The 23864-nt window shown below is 43.9% G+C and overlaps 2 protein-coding genes across 7 annotated transcripts in view; one reads left to right on the top strand and one right to left on the bottom strand.

Moving 5' to 3' along the window:
• The window catches only part of SPRING1 (SREBF pathway regulator in golgi 1), a 118752-nt gene extending 99940 nt beyond the window's left edge, over positions 1–18812 (bottom strand). The window contains exons 1-6 of one of the 4 annotated variants that reach the window (XM_010813956.4): positions 18567–18655; positions 10965–11150; positions 9125–9281; positions 5899–6050; positions 5402–5515; positions 2861–3352 (exon numbers count right to left, since the gene is read on the bottom strand). In XM_010813956.4, the coding sequence (XP_010812258.1) occupies positions 3269–3352; positions 5402–5515; positions 5899–6050; positions 9125–9281; positions 10965–10994 (537 nt within the window). In that variant the 5' untranslated portion in view covers positions 10995–11150; positions 18567–18655 and the 3' untranslated portion in view covers positions 2861–3268. 4 annotated transcript variants of the gene reach the window in all.
• A 169-nt stretch (positions 18813–18981) lies between these two features.
• Positions 18982–23864, top strand: part of RNFT2 (ring finger protein, transmembrane 2) — a 62129-nt gene continuing 57246 nt past the window's right edge. Inside the window, exons 1-3 of one of the 3 annotated variants that reach the window (XM_005217950.4) lie at positions 18982–19122; positions 22250–22428; positions 22922–22980. In XM_005217950.4, coding sequence (XP_005218007.1) covers positions 22405–22428; positions 22922–22980 — 83 coding nt within the window. In that variant the 5' untranslated portion in view covers positions 18982–19122; positions 22250–22404. Of the gene's footprint in view, positions 19123–22249; positions 22429–22921; positions 22981–23864 lie in introns of those variants that run through there. The other 2 variants (XM_059876180.1, NM_001206867.1) reach the window with 2 other exon arrangements.

Here is a 23864-nt window from a genome sequence, read left to right as displayed (position 1 = left end):
TGCCTAGAAAGTCATGAGGAAGAGAAAAAAACAGGGGCTGATCTCTAGATTGCGTGATTTTAAGTAATTATTACTTTCATCTTGACATATTTCTAAATCACCTCCATTTTAAAAATTATCTTTCGCATGAGTTCTTCTAAAAATCGTAATGAAAACAATACCCAGAACTCTGTAGTTCCCATCCTCCCACCCGAGGGGCCTACCCATTCCCAGCCTTGTTGCCCACCTGATGCTGGGCCCCTGACGGGTGGCAGGTGTGGACTTTGTGCCCAGGACTGAGCCCTCACTCACGCCGACACCTCACAACAACCCCATGAGGAGCCATCGGATGTGATCCTGTATCACAGAGCAGGGCCTGGGACCTAAAGAGGAAAGAAGACTACCCGAGGCCATGCCTTAGTAACAAGCAGAAGTTACTGACTGCAAGGCCACACTCTCTCCAGCCAGTGAAAAGCAGATTAAAGCAGCAACGTCTCTGCCCATTTACAATTTACCTGCAAATCCCAACGATGGGAACAGCTTGCTCAGAATCTTGCACACAGCTCCCACAGCACCTGTGCAGCCTCACCAACTGAGGCACTCCCTAGACAGCCTCCGAGTCAGTCTGGGAACAGGCTGAAAGCTGCAAACCCTGTTCGAAAATCCTATCCGCCGCTTTTATAAGAGCTGCAGAGTTGTTCCTTCGATACCAGCTCCAGTGCTGCCGGGTCCAGGGCCACCCTGAATCCCAGGCTGCGTTGAGGCGGGTGGCCCTTTCTGTACAGCACCCTTTTCACGGAACGTTTCTTTCCCTATCAGGACATATCTTTACAGCTCCACCAACAAGCACGGCAGTTAAGATTCAGAACTGGGGGAAGTGCTTTAAATTAGCCAATTACCTTTCACCTCAAACATTCGGAATTTAATACATTTTCTTCTAAAGGAATTCTCATTTCATCTTTGATCTTTTCCTAAAACCCAATGTGTATCACACACTTTGCTGAGCTCTGGGCATACAAAACTAAGACAAGATTCCTAATTGTGGAAACTTGCAATTGAAGGAACCAGAAACAAACCAGAGAGGGGAGTAGAGAGGGGTCCAGGCTGGAAGCCTGGGGAGGCCCATGATGTTCCAGGTCCTTGGGAGGCTTCGCTACACAGTCTGCAGTACCCTGAGTTTCCCAAAACAGTTAACACACCTCTCAACTGACTACAGTACAGAGAAACACATTCCAGGACTGAATGAAAATGACCTTTGGATTATCAACCCAATCTGACTACTTATGCCACCTCTCCTCTCTTCTGGCCTGGACAATCCAGATCTATATGCTCTCAGGGGAGTGTTTATAGATGAGTCAGCACTGGAGCAGGCGAGGGGCACCGGGAAGGACAGTGGACCACCGAGCAGCAGATGAAGGTCATGTTCTGGTTCTGTCGTGGAGACCCAGGGAAGTCACTTCACTCTATCACCCCATCTAGAAGGTGGGAACAGACAGCTTAATTTTCTACTTAAGTTACAAAGACCTTGAAAGCAGTGAAAATGCAAAACATGCACACCAATGTTCAAATACAGAGTAAACAGACACGGCTGACCTTTGATATAAACTATTTCCACAGTAAATCTACTGTGAGTTATTGCTCAAGGGTTCAAATAAGCTCAAAGGAGAGGCTTGTCAGTGACAACCACCAGGAGACAGGCTGGGTTACCAAAAGCAGTGAGATGACGAAACAGTAGACGTACTCACGCTTCCACAGAACACACACAGAAGCCAGAGCCTGATGCACACTAAATAAACTTCCTGGGATCTAACATTTAAAAACAACTGCCAGATAGTTTACCCTCTAAGAAAGTGGACTCAGGGGGACAACTAGCTTGGGAAGATAAGGGTGAGAAATAATGCGAAAGAGTTAAGGGAAATTCCCACTATGCAGACTTCAGAGATACAGAAAGGCAAAGCTCCACTGAAATAAACACGCTGAAAGCGGGCTGTAAAACCTATGCTCTGCTCCAAGGGCAGCAGCTGAACAACCGACAAAGAACAAGGGAGACCTTGACAGATCCAGAGGTCAGTGAAGGGCTCTGGGAAAGAACTGTGTGTGATAGCATGACTTCTGAGAGCAAAGAGCTGTATTATGCGACAGTCACGATGTCTTGATCTAAGCCCCAAATACTGCTGGCATTGACCAGAGGGGGTTGTTGTACCAGAAGCACAGGAGGCCCCAAGTAAGCAGACCAGCGCCTGTGCATCCTGAATCCACCGAGGGTAGATGTCTCCTTTAGCACCTTGACAGAAAACTTGAGTTTTGTTCTTCGTCTCTGTAAATCATAGAGAAACCAAACGTCTGTACCTGTTACATCTCCTGAAGCTGAAAGCAATAAAAGAGGACCACTTACAGTCAGTTTCGAGATGTATCTTCACTTGGGAATCACCTTAACACTGGGTTCCCATGTCAGGAGAGGAGGAGGCCGCCCCGCAGGTGACTTTCTTGAGACTCCTGATGTTCCAGGGCTGAGAAGACCAGTCATTTCAACCAGGGCGTAGGAAACAATTAACAAAACCCTCCAGGACAACAAGGCAGAATTTCTGGTTAAAACAATGCATGCACATCAGTAAACAAGCATATCCAAACAGACTAGAAAAAAACCTGAGAGCACACAGTGCCAGATGCCAGAAAGTTAGCACAGGATGAGAAGGGAACAGCATCTGAGTTTCTAGACAATTTTAGAAGTCAGGGTGCACTCCTGAAGATGCTGTCAAAACAAAACCAAAAATAAATCAGCTTGAGAGAACATGCAAGTTTTAAGAGGCCAAAGTTTTAGTGGGTGAAGGGACGATTTCACTCATGAAACTCAAGAACACAAGAAAACACCACCAAGAACAACAATCTCCTTGAATATATTCCACTGTCAAGGCAAAACATTTTCCTACAGGAAACAGAATTTTCCCACCACTCCAAAGAAGTCCAATAAATAACTTTACAGTGAAGGGCCCGGGGAGAACACACAAAAGGGCCCACAGGTTCCCAAGCAGCCGCAGGGCTGAGGCGCCCAGAGCGCCGATGCCTCCGCCAGGTCACCCGCCGTTCTGTCTTTCTCGAATTCAACCCGCTGGCGTTTCCAACTGCTTTACGGAGCAAGTCCATCTGGTCAGCCCGGGGGCGAGTGAGGCCACAGAGCACAGCACAAGAAGTGGTCATAATCAAGTCTTCTCTTGAAGACCAGAGAAAAGCTTCAGGCTGCAAGTTCTTCAGCAGCACATCCTCCCAGAGGGCCGAGTCCCCCACAGCGTCACGCGGGGAAGAGCTCGGGAGGGCTCTCTCCGTAGCAGTACTTTGCTATGGGATCCCTATAGGTGTTCTCGTGCTGCACGCTCTGTTGGCAAAACGGAAGAGGAGAACGCTGTGAGAGAGAGCGGGATGGCGGCCAGCATACGCCCCTTGCGGGAGCCCAGGTGAGCCCAGCTCCAAAATGTCACCAGGGCACCCTCTGCAACCAAGGCGGATGCTCGGCATGGAATGCCAACGAAGGGCATGAGAAAGGACAGAGCGTCACAGGACCATTTCTTTTACACACACGAGTGAGTTTTTTAAAACCCAGCTGTGACTGGGACAACCTGAGACAATAAACTTCCCTCAAATTATTTTAAGTCAGATTAAGATCCAACAGGTGTCTTGCACTTGACCCTGTGCTTCAAAGTAATTCGGTCCTTGGCACTGCACCCTGCAGAGATGAAGGAGTTGCACTTCCAATTGCTTCCATCAAGGTTTGTGTATCTAAGGGCTGGCACATGAGCAAAACACCACGGTACCACACAAATGCTTGACCACGTCTGGCCAAGCAAATGAAGTGTGACTACAGATAATCAGCCTCAATGACTAATTTTTCAGCAATTTGTTTTCATACAAGCAACTTGAATTTTTGGCTAGTCGAGAATTCATTAATTAGTCTAAGACCAAGACTAAATATCTAAATTGTAAGTATTAATCCAATTTATAGTCGTGCAGCCAACTCTGCTTCTTGGGACACTGTTATAAAGGCAAATTGGCAACTGGGAATTTTCTCTTTACAATGAAAAAGCAAAGTCAAGAAAGTTTAGCATCTTCAGTCAAGTTTGGTATTAACTCCTGGGTTTTATCAGTTAAGGAAAGAAAACACCTGGCCTTTTTTCTATTTTCCATTTCTCAGAATGAGAGTATGAATCAAAGTCACGGGTTCAAACTTCCTCCACATTTCCTTTAAAGTCCATTCAAATGGAAAGCTCTTTCAGCAAAACAAGGCCATTAGGAATTTCTTCATGTTTCAAATACTCATTATAATCCCTGAAACATTTACCCAACAATGCTAGATGCCGTAAGAGCAGATCAGAGACATACAGAGTATCATAAAACCCAAAGGAGGACTACAGAAATCTGGCAAAGGGTGTAAGAGTTCCAGAGAATGGCAAATGAGTCATGGATCTCAGACAGAGCCAGGTCAATCTTGGAGACACCATGAAGGAAAGCCAGAGGAAATGTGCTTGTATAACGAACACATTTGGTGATTTTACAGAGAGCCCTCCAACCACCACCCAATCATAAAGGCTGAGAGCAGAGGACGGGAAGTCAAAAGGCAAAAAGGTTCAGACACTTTCAGCAGCTGGTGCCATGTTCAATGCCCAAAGAGCAAAGCATTTAATGACGACATGCTAGAAAGTACTGAAAGCTTAACAACCTACAGATTTATCTGTGTATTTTTCTACACCCACCTGCCCCATGCCCTTGAATCCTAAAATGAACCACATTTTTGTCCCAGAATAACTTAGTACCCACTCTAAATGAGTGGTGGCTTGAAAGCCTTAGTCAAATTTCAGTCAAAGACAGAGGAGAGAGCTTCTCTCAAGAATTTGACTAGTAGGACTTAAAATGCAAACAAGCTAATCAGTCAGGGAACATGCAAGTTAGTTAGACCTTGATTTAAATAAATATAAATATTTTACATCCCTAAATCATATAAATCTCACGTTGACATTCTAAATACAGTCAGCCCTCCGTATCCACAGGGTCTGCATACATGGGTTCAACCAACGGCAGATCCAAAGTATTTCAAAAAACTCCACAAAGTTCCAAAAAGCAAAACATGGCCTTTACACTGTATTAGTTATTATAAGTAATCTAGAAATGCTTTAAAGCATACGGGAGGATGGAGGGAGGTAATATGCAAACATTATGCCATTTTATATGAGCATTTAGGAATTTGGGGTCCTGGAACCAAATATCCTCAGATACCAAGGGATGACTGTACAATCAATCCCCCAAAGTTCCATTTAAATCTCTTCTCCATTATCACCCCACCAAAGGGCCCCCAGTGCGGATTTTCAAGTTTTCTTCCAGACGTTGATTCCCACTGGCCCACCCCGCCACCAGAGGCATCATGGCTTCTGACCTGGGATGAGGTTCTGCATTTAGCCAAACACAATTCAAAGTGATCTTCAACTGCCATGAAGAGGTTCTGGAATGCCACAGCTGCCCGGTTGAGGAAGCGCTCCAGGAGGAGTTGCTGTGGAAACAAAAGTTAGTACCTATAATAAATTCCAAACTCAACAGCACAAGGTAACCTTGGAAACTTCTCCTAAAGTAAGAGACTGCTGATGCAGGGAGGGGAGGGAGAGAAAGAGAGGCTTACATGAGCAGGAGGCTGGTGTCCTATTCTTTAGACATCTGACTGGGAATACAACAGCCCACTCTACCAAGGCATAGCTGGAGGAAAGAGAACTACCTCCTTCCCTTGCAGACAAAGGCTACCTCACAGCAGCCATTTCTGACACCTACACCAGGTTCTCTTCTATTTTCAAAGAATCCCACAGAAAGATTCTAATGCTCAATGTGAAATGCAAGCAGCAAAATGAAAGGAGATGCAGCACAAGGAGCAACTCTCCATACCTTGTTGGGCTGCAGGCAGCAGGAGACACAGTACTCGTAGGCGCTACAGCAGCCACTGGACAAGCAGCCGTCACAGCAGTACTGCTTCGTGCCAGGGACGTTGACGTTACAGCAGCCGTTCACCAGCAAATCTCTCCTCTCACAAACGTAACCTGAAAGTCAGAGACTAACCTGAGTATACACCTAGCAGTCCCCTACCTGTCCACCAGGGGCGATCACACGGCAGCAATCAAAGTCCTGCTCCCAAAGAACACACAGCCGGAGTCTGGAGTCAGCAGCATCCTAAAGACCACAGAGTTTGGAATCAGACGGTGTCCAATCAGAGCTTGCTACCTGCATGCAGCAGTTTATAGGAAACACAGACTCCTATTTTATAAGTAGGCTGCTGCTGCTAAGTCACTTCAGTTGTGAACAACTCTGTGCGACCCTATAGATGGCAGCCCACCAGGCTCCCCCATCCCTGGGATTCTCCAGGCAAGAACACTGGAGTGGGTTGTCATTTCCTTCTCCAATGCATGAAAGTGAAAAGTGAAAGTGAAGTCGCTCAGTCATGTCCGACTCTTAGCGACCCCATGGACTGCAGCCCACCAGGCTCCTCTGTCCATGGGATTTTCCAGGCAAGAGTACTAGAGTGGGGTGCCATTGCCTTCTCCATATAAAAAGTGTGTGTGAAGTTTTTGTTTTGTTTTGTTTCTAATCTAGGAGGATCTCATTTTCAGGAATGAACACCTTGTTTTTTTTCCTCTCTTCAGGGAAACAAATGCCATGTGATGATTAAATGACCGCAGACTAAAAGGTCATTTAGGTGGATTAGGATGTATATAGCCTAGGCTATATACGAACAAAAAAAACTTCACACACACTTTTTATATGGAGAAGGCAATGGCACCCCACTCCAGTACTCAGGGAAACAAAGGCCTGTTCTAACCTATACAAGCCAATTTTTCATCTATGCTGGAGAAAAATTCATGCTTTTTCGAACAAAAATCTGAAGAGAGGAAAAAATACAAGGCGTTCATTCCTGAAAATGAGATCCTCCTAGATTAAAAACGAAACAAAAAACCAAAACAAACAAAAAAAAACTTAACACACACTTTTTATAAATACCTTTCATATACTTGCCATTTCACATCTAACCTTTAGAAACTGATTTAGGCTGTTTTTAAGTATACAGAGAAGGGATTCAATTAGCCCTCAGCATTAGGGAATGCCAATACTCGATAAGACCAAAGGAATAAAAATCCTAATTTCCTCCACTCATCATCTAAATACACCCCCTCCAACTCAGTTCATGCATTCATATTCAACTTTAAGAAAAGAATCTCCTCACAAAGGTGAACTTATTTTTCATAGCTGCTAAAAACAATTCTCTACACCCTTCCGGGAGTGGGACAGAAAAATATAAGCCTAAGTCCATGAGGGACACCGCCTGGCCCACGGGCAAACTCCCCGGTGCCGGCCCATGCCCACAGGTGCACACAGGTGCAGAGCAGCTGTCCTCACATCCTTCCATTCCAAATGCCCAGTTTCATAATCCTCAGAGAATGAGACCTCGTGAAGCAAGAGGGTGTTTTCAGAAACCATTCTGGAAAACAAAGTCTGTGCAAATGCAGGAGGCACCAGTAAAATAACAATGGAAGAGGCAAGAAGGGCCCTCACTCCATACTAGGGAAACTGAGGCCTCTGAGAAGCCGATCCCACTTATCTGGGTGCTGGTGCTTCTTGTCGTTGCTGTGGTAGTTTTAACTATGTGGTTTTGTCTTCTAAAATAAGAGAGGATGATCCTAATGCCACATTCAATGTTTCTGGGATTCTTCCTAACTATTCTTACTCATGACCTTCATAGGAATTACAAATTAAAAATCCAAATAAGCCAGCATGTTCCTTAAAATTCTGCCCCAAATGATACAGAGCATCTTATCATGAAATCTGTCAGAAAGATGTAAAATATTACCCTTGTGGAAATGATCTTTCTGCCCTTTTCTCTTTTCCATGTTGTAAGTGTTGGCATCTTAGGTCTTCTATTTTTCCCCAGTACAATCTGTCAATATTTAGCTTTGAAACCAGATCTTTGTAACTTCTGGTGAAAGAAAGCCTATCAAGATTTCTCCTTTTGCATCTGGAGAAGTGCACTCTTACAGACATTATTTCCAACAAGGAGTCCTGTGAGATCACAATCTCAGAGTGCGCTGCTCCTGACTGGGAAACCAACTTATAACCTTTGCAAAGTTTCTAACTCTATTGGTTGTCTTACTGAATAAGGTATAACTCTGGCAACACTCATGTTGGTGGCATCTGCTCGCTAAAACGCAAAAATTTCCTGCAAGTTTTCTTTATTACACTTTTTATCTCCTCTTGTGTATTCATGGAGCTAATATAAAACATATCGTTCTTGGATTTTTATTGATTAGTTCTTGGAACTTTTTACTTAAGAAATCTGAGAGTCTTTGTCTCATTTGAATTAATCAGAGGGAAATCATTCTTTTGCTAGCTATGACCAAAGGAAAAGACAAACTGTCATTTATAACCTAATATTAAATAATAAAGTCAAGGCATAAGATTTCAAGCTTTCTCGCTGGATATCATACAAACTAAAGTCTGTAAGAAAAAAACACTGAATTCCAACTTCAGTCCTGGTCTTAGTCCTAGGTCTACCCCTGCCTAACTAGCTGGGTCATATTGTGGAAGTAGCTTCCCTTAACTGAACTTTACTCTATTAAAACAAAACACATGTTATTTGCAATTTAATCTGCTTTTTCAATGTAATCCTAAAAACAGAGCTCAACACTGTTTAGTTTTCCTGATTCTTTCCTTTAATCCCAAATAACCTCATATGCTCTGACACCTTTGAGATCTTTTAGGAAAAGTTTTTTTTTCTTAATTATTTTACTGGGGTTGCAAACTTTAAAACACACACACATATGCACTGTAGTCTCATTTTAAAGACAGTACCTGTCTTCATTTTGTTGAGCTTCATCATGTATCAATGAAGACTCTAATTCAAGGTTACTGTTATCAATTTCAGCACTGTTAGATTTATAATTCATTTGTTCTGAGACTGAGAGCAAAATTTACTCTTGTAAAACAAACCAGATTATTTGCAAACCACCAGCTGAAAAAGGAAAAAAACCCACAAAACTACTGAGGAATTCTGACCACCATTTGGATAGTCGACATTAAGGAAAAGCGGCACCAGACTGCAGGAGAGGAAGGGAGCCAGCCTTACCCAGTTCATCTGTGATGAGGTGTTTCCCCTGAATGGAGTTACGGCACTGGTTGCTGGGCCGACTACTATTGCCCAAATTAAACTGTACTTTCCATGGGATGGGTTGATCGTGATCTTGGACCTGGAGGAGATTCCGATCTCTCACTGCCCTTTCTTCCTACAAAGAGACCATAAATGAGAAGGTTAAACTATAGTTTCTTGCATTTTCACCAATTTTTCATATAAACTACAGTAACAGGACAAAAACAATATAAAAAAGCTTGCACAACAGGAAACCTCACTTGGTATAAGAAAAGTCTGGGCCAAAGTCATTTTTTAAAAAATGCAAAGTAAACCTGAAGGAAGAAGTAATAAATTAGGGCTATGCTTCAATATTTACATAAATGCCCCTGGATTAAGTACACATTATAAATGTGTACAAAAGCATTAATTTCTTAAAAAAATTTGGAGGGGAAGAGTTTTGAACTTTCTGACAGCAAATCATTTAAAACATTTTTTATGCTAAAGTAAACATTTACATTGGGGAATAGAATGTAAAATCTGAATACATTTTTAAAAGAGGAAACTTCAGAGAAACTTTCCAACTGTCATTTCAGACAATACTGGAACATATCACAGGTAACAAGGTTACTTGAATCTGCAGTGAGGAACAGTGGTAAACTAATGGGAACACTGAATTAAGAGCTTGATTTTAGGTGCAAGAGCATGGAAACTTGTAACTTTTTTCTATGAAAAAATACTGAGTACATGACCCTTGGGGCCTCCCAGGCTGCGCCAGTGGTAAACAACCTGCCTGCGAATGCAACAGACGTAAGACACGCAGGTTTGATCCCTGGGTCAGGAAGAGCCCCTGGAGGAGTGCACGGCAACCGACTCCAGTATTCTTGCCTGGAGAATCCCATGAACAGAGGAACCTGGTGGGCTACAGTCCACTGGGTTGTAAAGAGTCGAACATGACTGAAGCAACTTAGCAAGCAAGCAATGTGACCCTTAGAATATATATCTTTCTTTACAAAAGACACCCACGTCAGACAGCCTTTACCTGGACACACAAAGTGAAGAGCTTCTCTAGAGGCAAGAGCTTAGACCTTTTCTCCTAGCCCCCACGCCGCAGTTAGACTTTCCAAACTGCCTTGTTATACTCTTAAGACAAACTAAGTAAGGTGCCCAAGAGCCAAAACACAGACCATGCCATCTTCTGATTCAGGAGACAGCCACCTTCTGAATTACTCAATCTATCTATTGTTGGAAAACAAAACAAGGATAAGACTCCCTCTGAGAGACGCTGTGTATACGGGTGTGTATATACGGGTCCCTAGTGGCTCAGTGAAGAATCTGCCTGCAACACAGGGTTCAATCCCTGAGTTGAGAAGATTCCCTGGAGAAGGGAATGACAACCCACTCCAGTATTCTTGCCAGGGAAGTCCCACGGACAGAGGATAATTGAACCATTCTACCATTTTAATAGAGCTCTGTGGCTTCTGCCATTGAGAATGACCTGTCATGTGTCATTGAGCAAAAGGGACTAAGCTTGAAGGCTGATGACAAAGGTTATACTTTAAGACAACAGAAAAGAGTTATTTTTCTGGGAAGAGTTATTTAATATTTACAACATGCATATCCACATATACTTTGGCACAGCAAACACATTTTTGAAACCTAGCCTTTAGAAAGTACCAATGTGTAAGGGTGTATTAGGATGTCCACTATAGGACTGTTTATGTGATAGAAAAAACAAACAAACCAGGAACCCCAACCACAAAGAAATGACTGAATAAACATGGATAGCTATGGCTATTACCAAAAAAAAAATAGACATGACTGATGTGTATTTACTTACAGTAGGAGTCCTTAAACATGACTTGCACATTAGATTATATAGGACACTTAAATTCTGATTCCTGAGTCCAACTCCAGACTGAGTAAAAACCTCTGTGGGTGGGACCTGGAAGTCATTATTTTTTCAAAGCACTCAGATGATATTAATAACAGGGTTGCAGATCACTGATGTCCTTAGTACATTAAGCTAAAAAACAAGTTACAGAATAATGTGCATATTACCACATGTTGTATTAAAATAATAACTGTATTAATGTATACATACAAGTTTGTAAGAGCTGAGATAAAGGCATGGAAAGATACACTACAGACCATTAACATGGAAAGGACTGGTGATTATTAACATCTTTCATCTTTGGAAAAGTTTCATTTTTAATTTAAAGTAAAATGATAAGTTATTAAAAACATGATTAACAATAGGCGACACTAGTGAGGAATCTATAGGAACTCTACCCTTGAAACTTCTCTGTAAACCCATAATTATTCCAAATTAAGTTTATTATTTAAAAAAACCATGATTACCAATCTGAAAGACATAAATATCCCACAATCCCATTACTTAAATAAAGCTGTAGCCATTTCTGCATATTAACTTCTAGCCTTTGACCCCAGCATTTATACTACAAATTAGGATGCTTCACATTCACCTCCTCTTGACACTAATTGGATGGTAAACGATTCAAGTACCTACATTATCTTGATAATCATTTTCAAGGCTATATAATAATCCATCATGTTGATATGCTGTAATTTAGTAAACACATCCTCTACAGATCAATGTTTCAGCCTGCCCCAGGTTTTTGTTATCATAAACAGCACTGCAATAAAAATGGAGACCTTTTGCTTATTCTCTTGCATCATTTATGGTAGGAATTATTATTAGAAGTAGAGTCAATGCTATAATTCATTTCAGTCAGTCGTGTCTGACTCTTTGTGACCCCATCCCATGGACTGCGTGCAGCACACCAGGCTTCCCTGTTCATCACCAACTCCCGGAACCTACTCAAACTCGTGTCCATTGTGTTGCTGATGCCATCCAGCCATCTCATCCTCTGTCACCTCCTTCTTCTCTTGCCTTCAATCGTTCCCAGCATCAGGGTCTTCTGACCTGACTGAATGAATCAGTTCTTTGCACAGTGCTAGATAATTTTCCAAAAGTTATATATGCCACTTATAACATTACCAGCATTTAAATAGCACTGTGCCACAGCAGTACTGAATTTTGTTCCTTAATTTACTAAAGGTAAAACAGTCCTGCCAGGTGGCTTTAATTTCTATTCTCCCAGCTGGTAAATAATCCACCTGCAATGCACGAGACCCCGGTTCAATTTCTGGGTTGGGAAGATCCCCTGGAGAAGGGATAGGCTATCCACTCCAGTATACTTGGACTTCCCTGGTGGCTCAGCTGGTAAAGAATCTGCCTGCAATGTGGGAGAACTAGATTCAATCCTTGGGTTGGGAAGATTCCCTGGAGAAGGGAACAGCTACCCACTCTAGTATGCCGGCCTGGAGAATTCCATGGACTGTATAGTCCGTGGAGTCACGAGTCAGATATGACTGAGCTACTTTCACTTTCCCCTCTCTTTTTTTTTCTTTTGAACTAGCATCAGCATGAACAAGAAGGGTTATACAAAAACAACATCAGTATTACTTGGTTGGGGGAAGAATGGGAGCTAAATGCAGAAGCCTTGGGAATATGGACAAATCACTTAGGTGCACACTGCTTAACCACCTGTAAATGCATGCTCCTCTGCTCTGTTGGGGCTGTATCAGTTAACGAGATAATCAAGCTATGTGCAAGCTAAACTGCACTAAAATGCTACCCTAGATAAATTAATAGCCATAAAGACTTAAGAGGCTGGTCAAAGTACAGTAAACTGGATTTACAGTATAGCAAGGTTGAAAGTGCTCTTCAAATTACTCTCAAACTTTCCTGTTATTCCTCCTGAAAGAAAACAAGCGTTCACGGACAAGGGCATTCCAGAAGGACCTCTTCCACATTACTATGATCCTGGTAAACAGAAAGGCAATGCTCCCAGCATTTGAGATTGTTTTCAAACCTGAATATTCACAACCTTGCCAAAAGGACTGGGTCAGCGTTGTACAACCAGAAAAGACTGTACAAGACAGTGTGTAGGACATAATGACAAGTGTAATGAATTAGCACACAGTTGTTTTTCCAAAGGTCCACTTTTACAAAGATGTGGTGAAGGGGCACTGAAGGGATTCCTTCACTGAACAAGCCTTTCCCCAGCTGGTCCACCTACCCTAACAGGCTGTCTCAATTTTAAACATCCCCTCCCAATATGTATTTTCTCATTTCAGATCCATCCAAAGGTACCAAGTTCTTACAATGTGTTAAGGATACAGAAACAAAGGTAGCTGGGTTCTCTATTCTCAAAGCGCCTCCAGAATTTTCATAAACTACAAGCAACAATAGAAATGTTTTATTACTAACGTATATTACTTAACCTCTGATTTAAAAGGGGGTATATTAATAACTGGGGCTTCCCAGGTGGCACAGAGGTAAAGAGTCCGCCTTCCAATGCAGGAGACACAAAAGACATGAGTTTTGATCCCTGGGTTGGGAAGCTCCTCTGGAGTAGGAAATGGCAACCTGCTCCAATATTCTTACCTGGAAAATTCCAAGGACAAAGGAGCCTGGTGGGCTACAGTCCATGGGGTAGCAGAGAGTCAGACACAACTGAGTGCCAGAGCACATGAGCACACATATTAATAACTGTCCTATTTTTCAGGAGCTAGCCTAAGGGTCAAATCAGATACGTGTCCCATGTAAGCAGTAAGGCACCTAAGCATAAGGCGCTGTCATTAAAAGAGTCACTTATGATTCTCAAAAGTAAAAGAAAAAAAGGGAGATAAAGGCCAGAGGGAATCCCGAATGTCCAATATTTGGGGAATCACAAATAAATATAACCTGATCATGGAAAATTTTAGTTATAAAAAATTTATACTTAAAGCTTTTAAAGATGGGGAAAATGCATACATGTTAAGCGAAAAAAGAGTATGCCCCAACTATATGTTTAAAATATGAAAATGAAGAAAGAAAATATGCCCAAATATCATCAGTGAATCCCTCTGGTTGCTGAGATTAAAGTTAACTGTTTTCCTTGTCTAGCCTATGCAGCACTTTACAAACTCTGAAAGGTATATGTACTTTCGTGATCAGTAAAAAAAAAAAAACAGAAGAAAAACACAGATTAGCAACTGTCTCTTATGATTTATTACACTTTAGACAGTGTCTAACTTGAAACCAATTTACATACTTAACTACTTAAAAGATGATGATGTTCACATATTCTCAAGTAGTTATGCAAATAGCCCTGACACTTTCAGAAGTGCACTACTTGAACAACTATGAGAACAGTTATTGACATGAGAGGACCTCTAAGGACCCTTCTGCCTCCAAGACTGGGATTTCTTTCATCTCAGCTCAAACGCCCCAGAGTTAGGCCCACCTTGCTGCTCCAGCATAGTACCTTGTTTTGTTTTCTTTATGTTACTAGTTGTTGTGTGAAATAATCCTGCTCATTTGCCACTTCTACCCCTCACCCCTTACAGAATACAGGCTCTTGGAAAGTCAGACTCCATCTGCTCTGCCCCCCACGTATCACCATCATCTAGCAGACACTGCCTAGTGCGGTTGGTTTTGCCTAAAACATTTGTTAAATCAGTGTGCCCAAGTCACTTGGCACCCAGCCCTCTCCCCCAATGGCATCCCCACCAAGGTCACTAATTTCTCTTGTGTTCCCATACCTACAATTTAAACTATCCCCCAAAGCATTAATTAACATGAAAACCAAAGAAAAGAGGAATTCAAAGCTGTAGAGAATAATCAACTATTCTCTAGGCAAAAAATGGCTGCATCTGCTCCAAGAGTTCAGTCTCACTGAAGCAGAGCTAAGGATCATATGAAGCTTTGGAGTTTTTCAGTCTCCTCTCAATTAATTCTAACCACTCCCACCCCACCTTCCTGTCCAATAGCTCTGTTACAGATGGAGCCTGAGTCTAGGCAAAACGGAGCCCACTCGCCTCAAGCCACTGATCTCAGGAGTGCCGAAGACCAAAACGGCAGCAGAGAACAGAGCCGGCAAGCAAACTCACAACGTGTGTAACAGCATCAGTCAGATTGGGATGATGTTCATCTCACCAAAGTCCACGGACCCTTTATACTCTTAAAAATTATTCAGGACTTCAATATGTGGGTCATTGAGGGTTATGGTTATTGATAGTTATCATATTAGAAATTAAAATATAACTTTTTAAAACATTTATTTTAAATAAGCTATTTGTTTAAAAATAACAATAATGAGCCCGTTACATATTAACAGTTTTTCATGTGCGTGTGAGAAAAGAACAACAAAGATATGTATTTGGTGAGATGAGAAAATGTTTTTACATTTCTGCAAATGTTTTTAATGCCTGGCTCAATGGAAAACAGCTGGATTCTCACAACTCCCTCTGCATCCAATCTATTGCAATACATTGTTCAGGTTGAAGTTTATGAAGAAAATCTATTTCATACAGTTGTGCAGTTGGAAGTAGAAAGAATATTTTAGTGGTTTTTCCAGATAATTATGGATAATCTTTGATAGTACATCAAAAACTTGACAAGTATAGTTTCTTAAAAGTTCACTGCAAATGGTATGGCCACTTTGGAAAACAGCCTGGCAGTTCCTCAAAAAGTTAAACAGAGTTACCAAGTGACCCATCAATTCCACTCCTAGGACCATACCCAAGAGAACTGAAAACCCATTTCCAAACAAAACCTTGAGTGTTCATGGCAAATAGTCAAAAACTAGAAACAAGTCAGCATTCCTGCCCTGAGGATTCCATGGACAGAGGATCCTGGCGTGCTACAATTCATGGGGTCGCAAAGAGTTGCAACTAAGCAACTAACACTTGCACTACTTTCACTTTTTTCAGACACAAGGCAAGTCTCCATCTGACAAAATGTGGTAGATGTCTACAGCAGAGTATTATTCAGATATAAACTACTCATACATGCTACAAGATGGATGAGCCTTGAAAACACAGGCTTTTAATTGAAGAAGCCAGACACAGAAGACACACAGTACGATTCCATTTATATGAAATGTTCAGAATAAGTGAATCCATGGAGACAGAAAGTTGACTAGTGGTTGCCGAGGGCTTAATGGGCAGAAATAGAGAGATCATGGCTAACATGTTTTTTAGGCCATGGGGTAATTAGATCCAAAAAAATCTACAAAACGAAAACAGTTGTGAACAGTTTTAGGGACTCACAATCATCTCCCCCCGACACATACACACCCCTATGATTGTGGCCATAGATCAAAAATTAAAAAAAAAACCAAAAAACTATGTACACCAGAGTAAAAGGTAGTTGTAGTGAGAATTCCCTGGTAGTCCAGAGGTTAGGACTTCACATTTTCACCGAAGGGCCTGGGTTCAATCCCTGGTCAGGGAACTAAGATCCCACAAGCCTCATGGCATGCCCATCCATACCCACCCCTCAGAAAAGGAGACTGTAGGGAAAGTAACACAGTAGACAGCATCTGAGTCAATAAAGGAAAATCAGTAGGAGTGTGCTAAACTGGGAAGAAAGAAAGCCACCCAATTATAAAGATTTGATTGTTCAACCAATATCTGAATAACTACGATAGTGTCTGGCAGTATTCTAGAGACTAGGATTCTATGAACAACACAAAGTCCCTGTTCTCCAAAAAATGATGTTCCAGAAGGGAAAGTGAGGGGAGACAGATAAATAAATGATCCAGAAATCCTCAGTAAGTGATTTCTACCACAAAAAAAATAAAGTACGACTATGAACAAGAAACTGAAGTCACTGAGACTGTGTCACCTGGTGTGGCCTGGGGCAGTAACAGTAAGCCTCACCTGAATTAACAACAAGACTCACCATGCAGAGATCCTGGAACTGAGCCTGGAGTTTTACCTAAATGCAATGGGGACCCAAAGAAGAATTATATCTTTTTTTCTATTCAGATGATCACCCCCTCCTGCTGGTAGAGAAAAGACTATAGGACAAGAAAGAAAGCAGAGACCTGTGGGTGGGCCCCTGCAGAGGTCCAGGCAGGCTGCCCTAGGGTGGCTACGGTGACAATTGGGAGAGAAGAACAGATTTGGGATCTGCTGTGGAGGCAGAGGAAATGTTTTGCAGGCGAGGAGTGAGATAAAGTAAAGCAGAAAGCATGTATGGCCGGACTACCTGAGGAACAGTAACTAGTGAGCCTGGGAAGACTGGAGAGGAAGTGCAGGTGCTGGAGAATCAGGAGTTTGGTTTTGGACAAGTAAGAGGAGCTGACAATACATTCAAAAGGGACTCAAGCAGGCAACTGGGCAGAAGAACCTGGGGGTTTCTGAATCAGCCGAGGCTGGAGTTAGAAATTAGGATAGCCAACAGCATACAGTTGGTATTGAAACCAATGGTGCTAGAGGTGAGCAACAGCAAGTGGGAGGGAGGCAGGGGGCTGAGTCCCTGCTCACCATGGTACCCGTGGGACAGACAGGGGACGGCATGTGACCATGAGAAGGTGTCTGTGAAGTTGTGAAAACACATGTCCAAGAAGCACTGAGTTCACAGGAATGTCACCCACACATCCTAGTCACCAGAGGAAGCTTATAACACAGGTAAAAGGTGGGATACAGTTCTCTAACTTCCCTTTTTACAGCTTCCCCACCAACCTGTTAAAACTAGGGTGACCATCTCCTTTACTGTTTTTTTTTTTTTTTTAACTTAGAAAATAACTGCTTTACAATACTGTGCTAATTTCTGCCGTACAACGTCAATCAGCCGTAAGTATACATATATTCCCTCCCTTGATTAGTAATTTTCTATTCACTGATACATTCTATTTAGGAACTTGACTCTTGAAAATGAAAAGAGGAGACTTGTTTTAACTCCCATCAGAACAACAGCATAAAGCAGGGTTGTCCCGGTTACCCTCTGAAGTAGGCTCATTCGTTGTAAAAACCCAAACGCTCCTACCGAATTTCTAAACACCCTGCCCGTGCTCTGGGTAACATTTCCCACCAAAGCTCTCTGCCTGTTCTCTCAGAAATTCGCACAGAGAAGAAAAACTCAGGGGGTGGGGAGGTGAAAACAAAATTCCACCCAAGCCTGTTTTGTACAGGAAGGGAACCGCGGGGATCCTGAAGTGTCTCCCTGGCGATCACTGAGCCCCGAAATTAAATAAAAACCAGGCACACCGGCGCTGGCCTCGCAGCTTGGCTACTTATCGCCCAGGAATCTCCACTTTTTCCAGTCTCCAGGTTCCCCCACTACAATACAGGGACAGTACACCCCCGCATCCCCACCCCGAACCGCCGTGAGGATGAAAGGAGAAGTGTCAGCCCCGCTCAGCCCTGGGACCGGCAGGTGGGAAGCGCTGAGCCTGGCAGGTAGGAAGCCCTGAGGGTGAAAAGAAGAGCGTTAAAGGCCCATCACAGCGGGCTCGAGTCCCAGCTCTGTCCCAGCCAAAGGGGCAGGTCCCTTCTCCCGTCTCAGCCCCGGCGCGCCGGACCCTCGGGCAGCGCGGCTGCAGAGGCAGGTTCCCTCACCCGGGCAGCCCGGGGCAGCACTGACCTGCTTGAAGGTGCTGGTGAGGAAGTAGACCAGCGAGAGCCCGAAGACCAGGGCGAGCACCCACCTCTTCCGCAGGAGCCGGCGCCACACCATAGCCGCCAGGTTCACCATCCCGGCGCGGAGCGGGGCAGGACCGGGGCCCCGGCGGCATGGCCCCTACACGGCCGGCAGCCCCATGGCTCGCGGCGGGCGCCGGCCCCGCGGCCCTCAGCCCAGCCAGCTCCCGTCAGCCACCTCTCACCTCCCACGTGACCCCGCCCCACGCACCGCCTCTGCACCTCTTGCGTCACCCTCCGGGCCTCATTCAGCCTCCTCCTCATTGGTCCCTAGACAGCGGCGGCCTCTTATTGGCTAAATCTCGGGAAGGGGGTGGGCAATCGTGTGCGTGCGGCCGATGGAGCTTTGCCCGGGTCTTAGCGCCGGACCTAGCGACCTGAGAGAAAAACCTGAGGAGAGGCCGGAAGCACTCGGAAGTCAGGTGCTCTCCCGGCCGCGAGAGTGATTGGCTTGGAAGGACGTGAATGATGCCGCTGTGATTGCTGAATCGTTTGTGCAGGTAAAAAGAAAACTTTATTTTTCCCCCTCCAGTATGGTCAGAGTAATCAGCCCTTGAAATCCTGGGGCGTTTCGCGCTAAACGTTGCATGCAGGAATGAAAAACGCCCACGGCATTGTATTCGAAGCGCACCTGCCTGCTTCCAATGCAAGTGCTGCAGGAGATGCGCTCTTGCGTGCATTTCTGTGCAGTCATGTAACGGCCCGGGGGTGCAACTTAAAATCTCCCATACACTGTAAACTCTTGGTAAAATCCTTCTTAGGAATGGAGTGCGATGTATTAAGCAGAGGGTAAAAAAGGCATTTCAATCAGTCATTTCAGAAGCATCCCACATGCAAACGTTTTATTCCAGAATTCAGTATGGGAATAGTTATGTACGGCCTGCTGCCAACACAGAAGCTGAAGCCCCTTCGAAAGCAAGCATCTGAAAGTGGAATCTTGGGTATTTGATTTAGGAGACTGTGGCAAATTTGTGAATGGAAACTTGGGGTTTGTTTTTTTTTTTTAAACAATAATTTGACTGCGCCGTGTCTTAGTTTCGGCATGCAGGATCTTCTAACTTCTTTGTGGCTTGCGAGCTCTTAGTTGCAGCAGTATATGGGATCTAGTTCCCTGACCAAGGATGGAACCTGGGCCCCCTGCATTGGGAGGACAGAGTCTTAGCCACTGGACCACGAGGAAAGTCCCGAAACTTGGGATTCTGTATTTTATTTTCCCCAAGGATTTGTAGGTGATGAGGAATCATTGTGGGGGGAGGGGGCATTAAGGCAAGATTGCAGGTTCTTGAAATAGATTTATGGGATAAGTTCAGTTCAGTCGCTCAGTCGTGTCCAACTCTTTGTGACCCCATGGACTGCAGCATGCCAGGCTTCCCTGTCCATCACCAACTCCTGGAGCTTACTCAAACTCATGCCTATTGAGTCAGTGATGCCATCCAGCCATCTCTTCCTCTGTCATCCCCTTCTCCTGCCTTCAATCTTTCCAAGCATCACGGTCTTTTCCAATCAGTCAGTTCTTCGTATCGAGTGGCCAAAGTATTGGCACTTCAGCTTCAGCATCAGTCCTTCCAATGAATGTTCAGGACTAATTTCCTTTAGGATGGACTGGTTTGATCTCCTTGCAGTCCAAGGGACTCTCAAGAGTCTTCTCCAACACCACAGTTTAAAAGTATCAATTCTAAAGCGCTCAACTTTCTTTATGGTCCAACTCTCACATCCATACATGACTAATGGAAAAACCATAGCCTTGACTAGACGGATCTTTGTCAGCAAAGTCATGTCTCTGCATTTTAATATGCTGTCTAGGTTTGTCATAGCTTTTCTTCCAAGGAGCAAGCATCTTTGAATTTCATGGCTGCAGTCACCATCTGCAGTGATTTTGGAGCCCCAGAAAATAAAGTCTCTCACTGTTTTCATTGTTTCTGCATCTGTTTGCCATGAAGTGATGGGACCGGATGCCATGATCTTAGTTTTCTGAATGTTGAGTTTTAAGCCAGCTTTTTCACTCTCCTTTTTCATTTTCATCAAGAGGCTCTTTAGTTCCTCTTTCTACCTTAAGGGTGGTGTCATATGCATATCTGAGGTTATTGACATTTCTCCCGGCAATCTTGATTCCAGCTTGTCCTTCATCTAGCCTGGCATTTCACATGATGTACTCTGCATATAAGTTAAATAAGCAGAGTGACAGTATGCAGTCTTGACATATTCTTCCCAATTTGGAGCCAGTCTGTTGTTCCATGTCCAGTTCTAACTGTTGCTTCTTGACCAGTATACACATTTCTCAGGAGGCAGCTAAGGTGTTCTGGTATTCCCATCTCTTTAAGAATTTTCCAGTTTGTTGTGATCCACATAGTCAAAGGCTTTAGCATAGTCAATGAAGCAGAAGTAGATGTTTTTCTGGAATTCTCTTGCTTTTTCTATGATCCAACAGTTGGCAATTTGATCTCTGGTTCCTCTGCCTTTTCTAAATGCAGCTTGAACATCTGGAAGTTCTCGGTTCACATACTGCTGAAGCCTAGCTTGGAGAATTTTGAGCATTGCTTTGCTAGCGTGTGAGATGAGTGTAATTATGGGATAAACTTTCCTTCATATATGGAGATGGTGCTACTGACCAGTTTTGTTTTGGTTTGTGTTTTTGGGTGATTTTCCAAAAAGAAAGAAGGCTTCTCTGGTGAATTGTTTCTAATCAGCAGCCCTGGTAATACGAGTACTGTCCCCTGAAGAAGGCTGGTCAGGATCAAGAAATCACTCAACAGCCAATTATGGTGCCCTGAACTAAGCCAGATATCATCTTTTGTTCTGGGACAAGAAAATATTTAAGGAAGCTAAACCTATTCATGTAAAGTCTCTGGCTTTTATTTCTTCTCTAGGGTGAGAGGTCAGGGAAGAAGCAGGGGATATATAGAAAGAGGTAAAGTGAGAGACCCATTGATGTTTTACTTGTTGAGTGCAGCTCTGTGCCAGGCAGTGTTCTACATGTGGAGGTGGAAGGGCAAACTAGGTAGACAGATCCTTACTTTTGTGGCATTTACATTCTAATGGGGGACAGAGCATAAATAAATAAGCAAGCATGTAAATAACTGATCAATGCTATGAAGATAGTTGAATAGGGAAACATATGTTGGGTCAGGAGGGTGAGAAGAGAAGACCTCTAGGAGGAGGTGACATTTGACCTGAGGGAGCTAGCCAGAAGGAAAAGTATTCTGGGGAGAGGGAACAGCAAGCACAAAGGCCCTGAGACAGGAACAAGCTGGCATCTTTGAAAAACGAAAAGACCAGTATGATTGAAGCAGCTTGGTTAAAGGGAGAGTGGAGGCAGGTGAGGTTGGGGACAGGTGAGGCCTGCAGGCCAGGAACAGAACTTCGATTTTATTCTGGTTACAGTGGGTCACCTTTGGAGGCCCTAAAACATGTCTGTATTTCCCAATCAGGACTCAGAGTTTTGACAATAGGGCAAAATATGTTCAGATCATAACTGTCCTCAGGAATACTAATGAGGGATCAATGGGAGGCTAGCAAGGGATAAGGAGGCAACAGAACCATCTGCTTATAGTTCCCCGTGAAGCCCTAAGACTTCTTAGGTTCAAGGCATCCCATGGACTAGTCACTTAAGTGTTCTGTGCCATCCAGGATTTGGAATCTCTGGTAAGCTCCTGTGACCCGTGTGTCCCTTTGGAGAGAAGGAAGAGGGAGAGATCTGCTTTCTCTGGAATCCAGTGGTCACATCCCCACCTGGAACCCTGAATGCCCACCTGAGGTGTCGTCAACATGGAGTTCTGAAGTCCATGTGGTTCCTCACAGTGAACCAGGTGACGTGTCTGCATGGGAATTCACATCTTCATTACCAAATGTGAGGGCTGGAAGGAAGCTCTGGGTTCAGACACTCCACCCCTCTCCCTTTGAACCTATGGGGACTCTGAGGCCACCAAGAGGTTACTGACTTGTCCAGGGTCACACAGCAAATTAAGGGTGGCACCAGTCCAGGATCTGTGTCTCCCAAATGTCTGTCTGCTGCACCTCCTCCAGCACCTCTTTGCTTTATAGTTCACTTCTTTCTCCTCTCATGTGAAGACTTCCTCCACCTTCAAGTCTCATCCTCCTCATCCACGAATGACACTTTCCTCATGGGACAGAATGTTGATTTGAGGGTTGAATGACATAGCAGACTGAAAAACCCAGTTTGCAAAATGTCAGAAAGCTCTAGGGATATAAGATATGAGTAGTACTTATTTATAGTTACCATGGCAATCTAGGTGCTGGGAATGTTGGGAGACTCTGGTTCATGCCTGTGTTGACTTTTAGGTCTTAAGGAAAATGCAGAGACGCCACAGCAGCAACACAGAAAACGTTCCACCTGAAAGGTAGGCATCACTCTCATTCCATCCGAGGCTCTGAGCTTCAGGTGGTCGGGACAACCCAAAACTGGATTGAATATTACCTGCTCCTCAGGGCTGCTTGTCAGAAGGGTGGAGGAGACCTGATCGGAAACTGCTTTGCACAAAGATGACCTTGTATCTTCAACACACAACAGCTTGCTGTTGCTCTTACGGTAATTCTCAAAGCCTGTGCAGCCAGTGGTCCACTTGACTGTGGCAATGATTGCACCCAGGGGATTTTAATTTATAGAGGTGTCTGGGTGGGAACATGGAGAGGCTGATGACCTTGAAAGAAGATTTTTATTACTTGCACTTCCCAAGAGAAAAGGGCAGTCCATCCTACGCAGGGCCACTTGGGGAAGCACCAGGGTCAGCCAGGAGACAGAAAGGAGCAAAGGGAAAGCACAGGTCACAGCTTTTATTGTGCTTTCCACACAAAGTAAAGCAAGGCAGAGGAAACAGCTTAGCGTGGACTAGTTTGAATAATGTTGGTGGCCTCTAGGCTATAGGAGTGGTCTCTAGCTGTCTGGTACCTGGCCCTGGGTGATTTGAGGCAGAGGAAATATTGGCTGAGAATGTGAATTAGATAAAGGAGATGGTTGGAGATATAGGCTCTGGGTCACAGGGAAGCTGTAAACAAGTTTGGCCATTAGTTTGACCCTAGAATGTGTGTGTGAAAGTATTAGTCGTGTCTGACTCTTTGCGACCCCAGTGACTGTAGCCTGCCAGGCTTCTCTATGCTTAGAGTTCTCCAGGCAAGAATATTGGAGTGGGTTGCCATTTCCTTCTCCAGGGTTATCTTCCTAACCCAGGTCTCCTGCATTGTATGCAGATTCTTTACTGTCTGAGCCACCAGGGAAGCCCCATAA

This window comes from Bos taurus, chromosome 17, assembly GCF_002263795.3.
Source record: "Bos taurus isolate L1 Dominette 01449 registration number 42190680 breed Hereford chromosome 17, ARS-UCD2.0, whole genome shotgun sequence".
Lineage (NCBI taxonomy): Eukaryota > Metazoa > Chordata > Mammalia > Artiodactyla > Bovidae > Bos > Bos taurus.
Note: the sequence above shows the minus strand (reverse complement) of the source record. Positions and strands in the feature narration are given on the sequence as shown.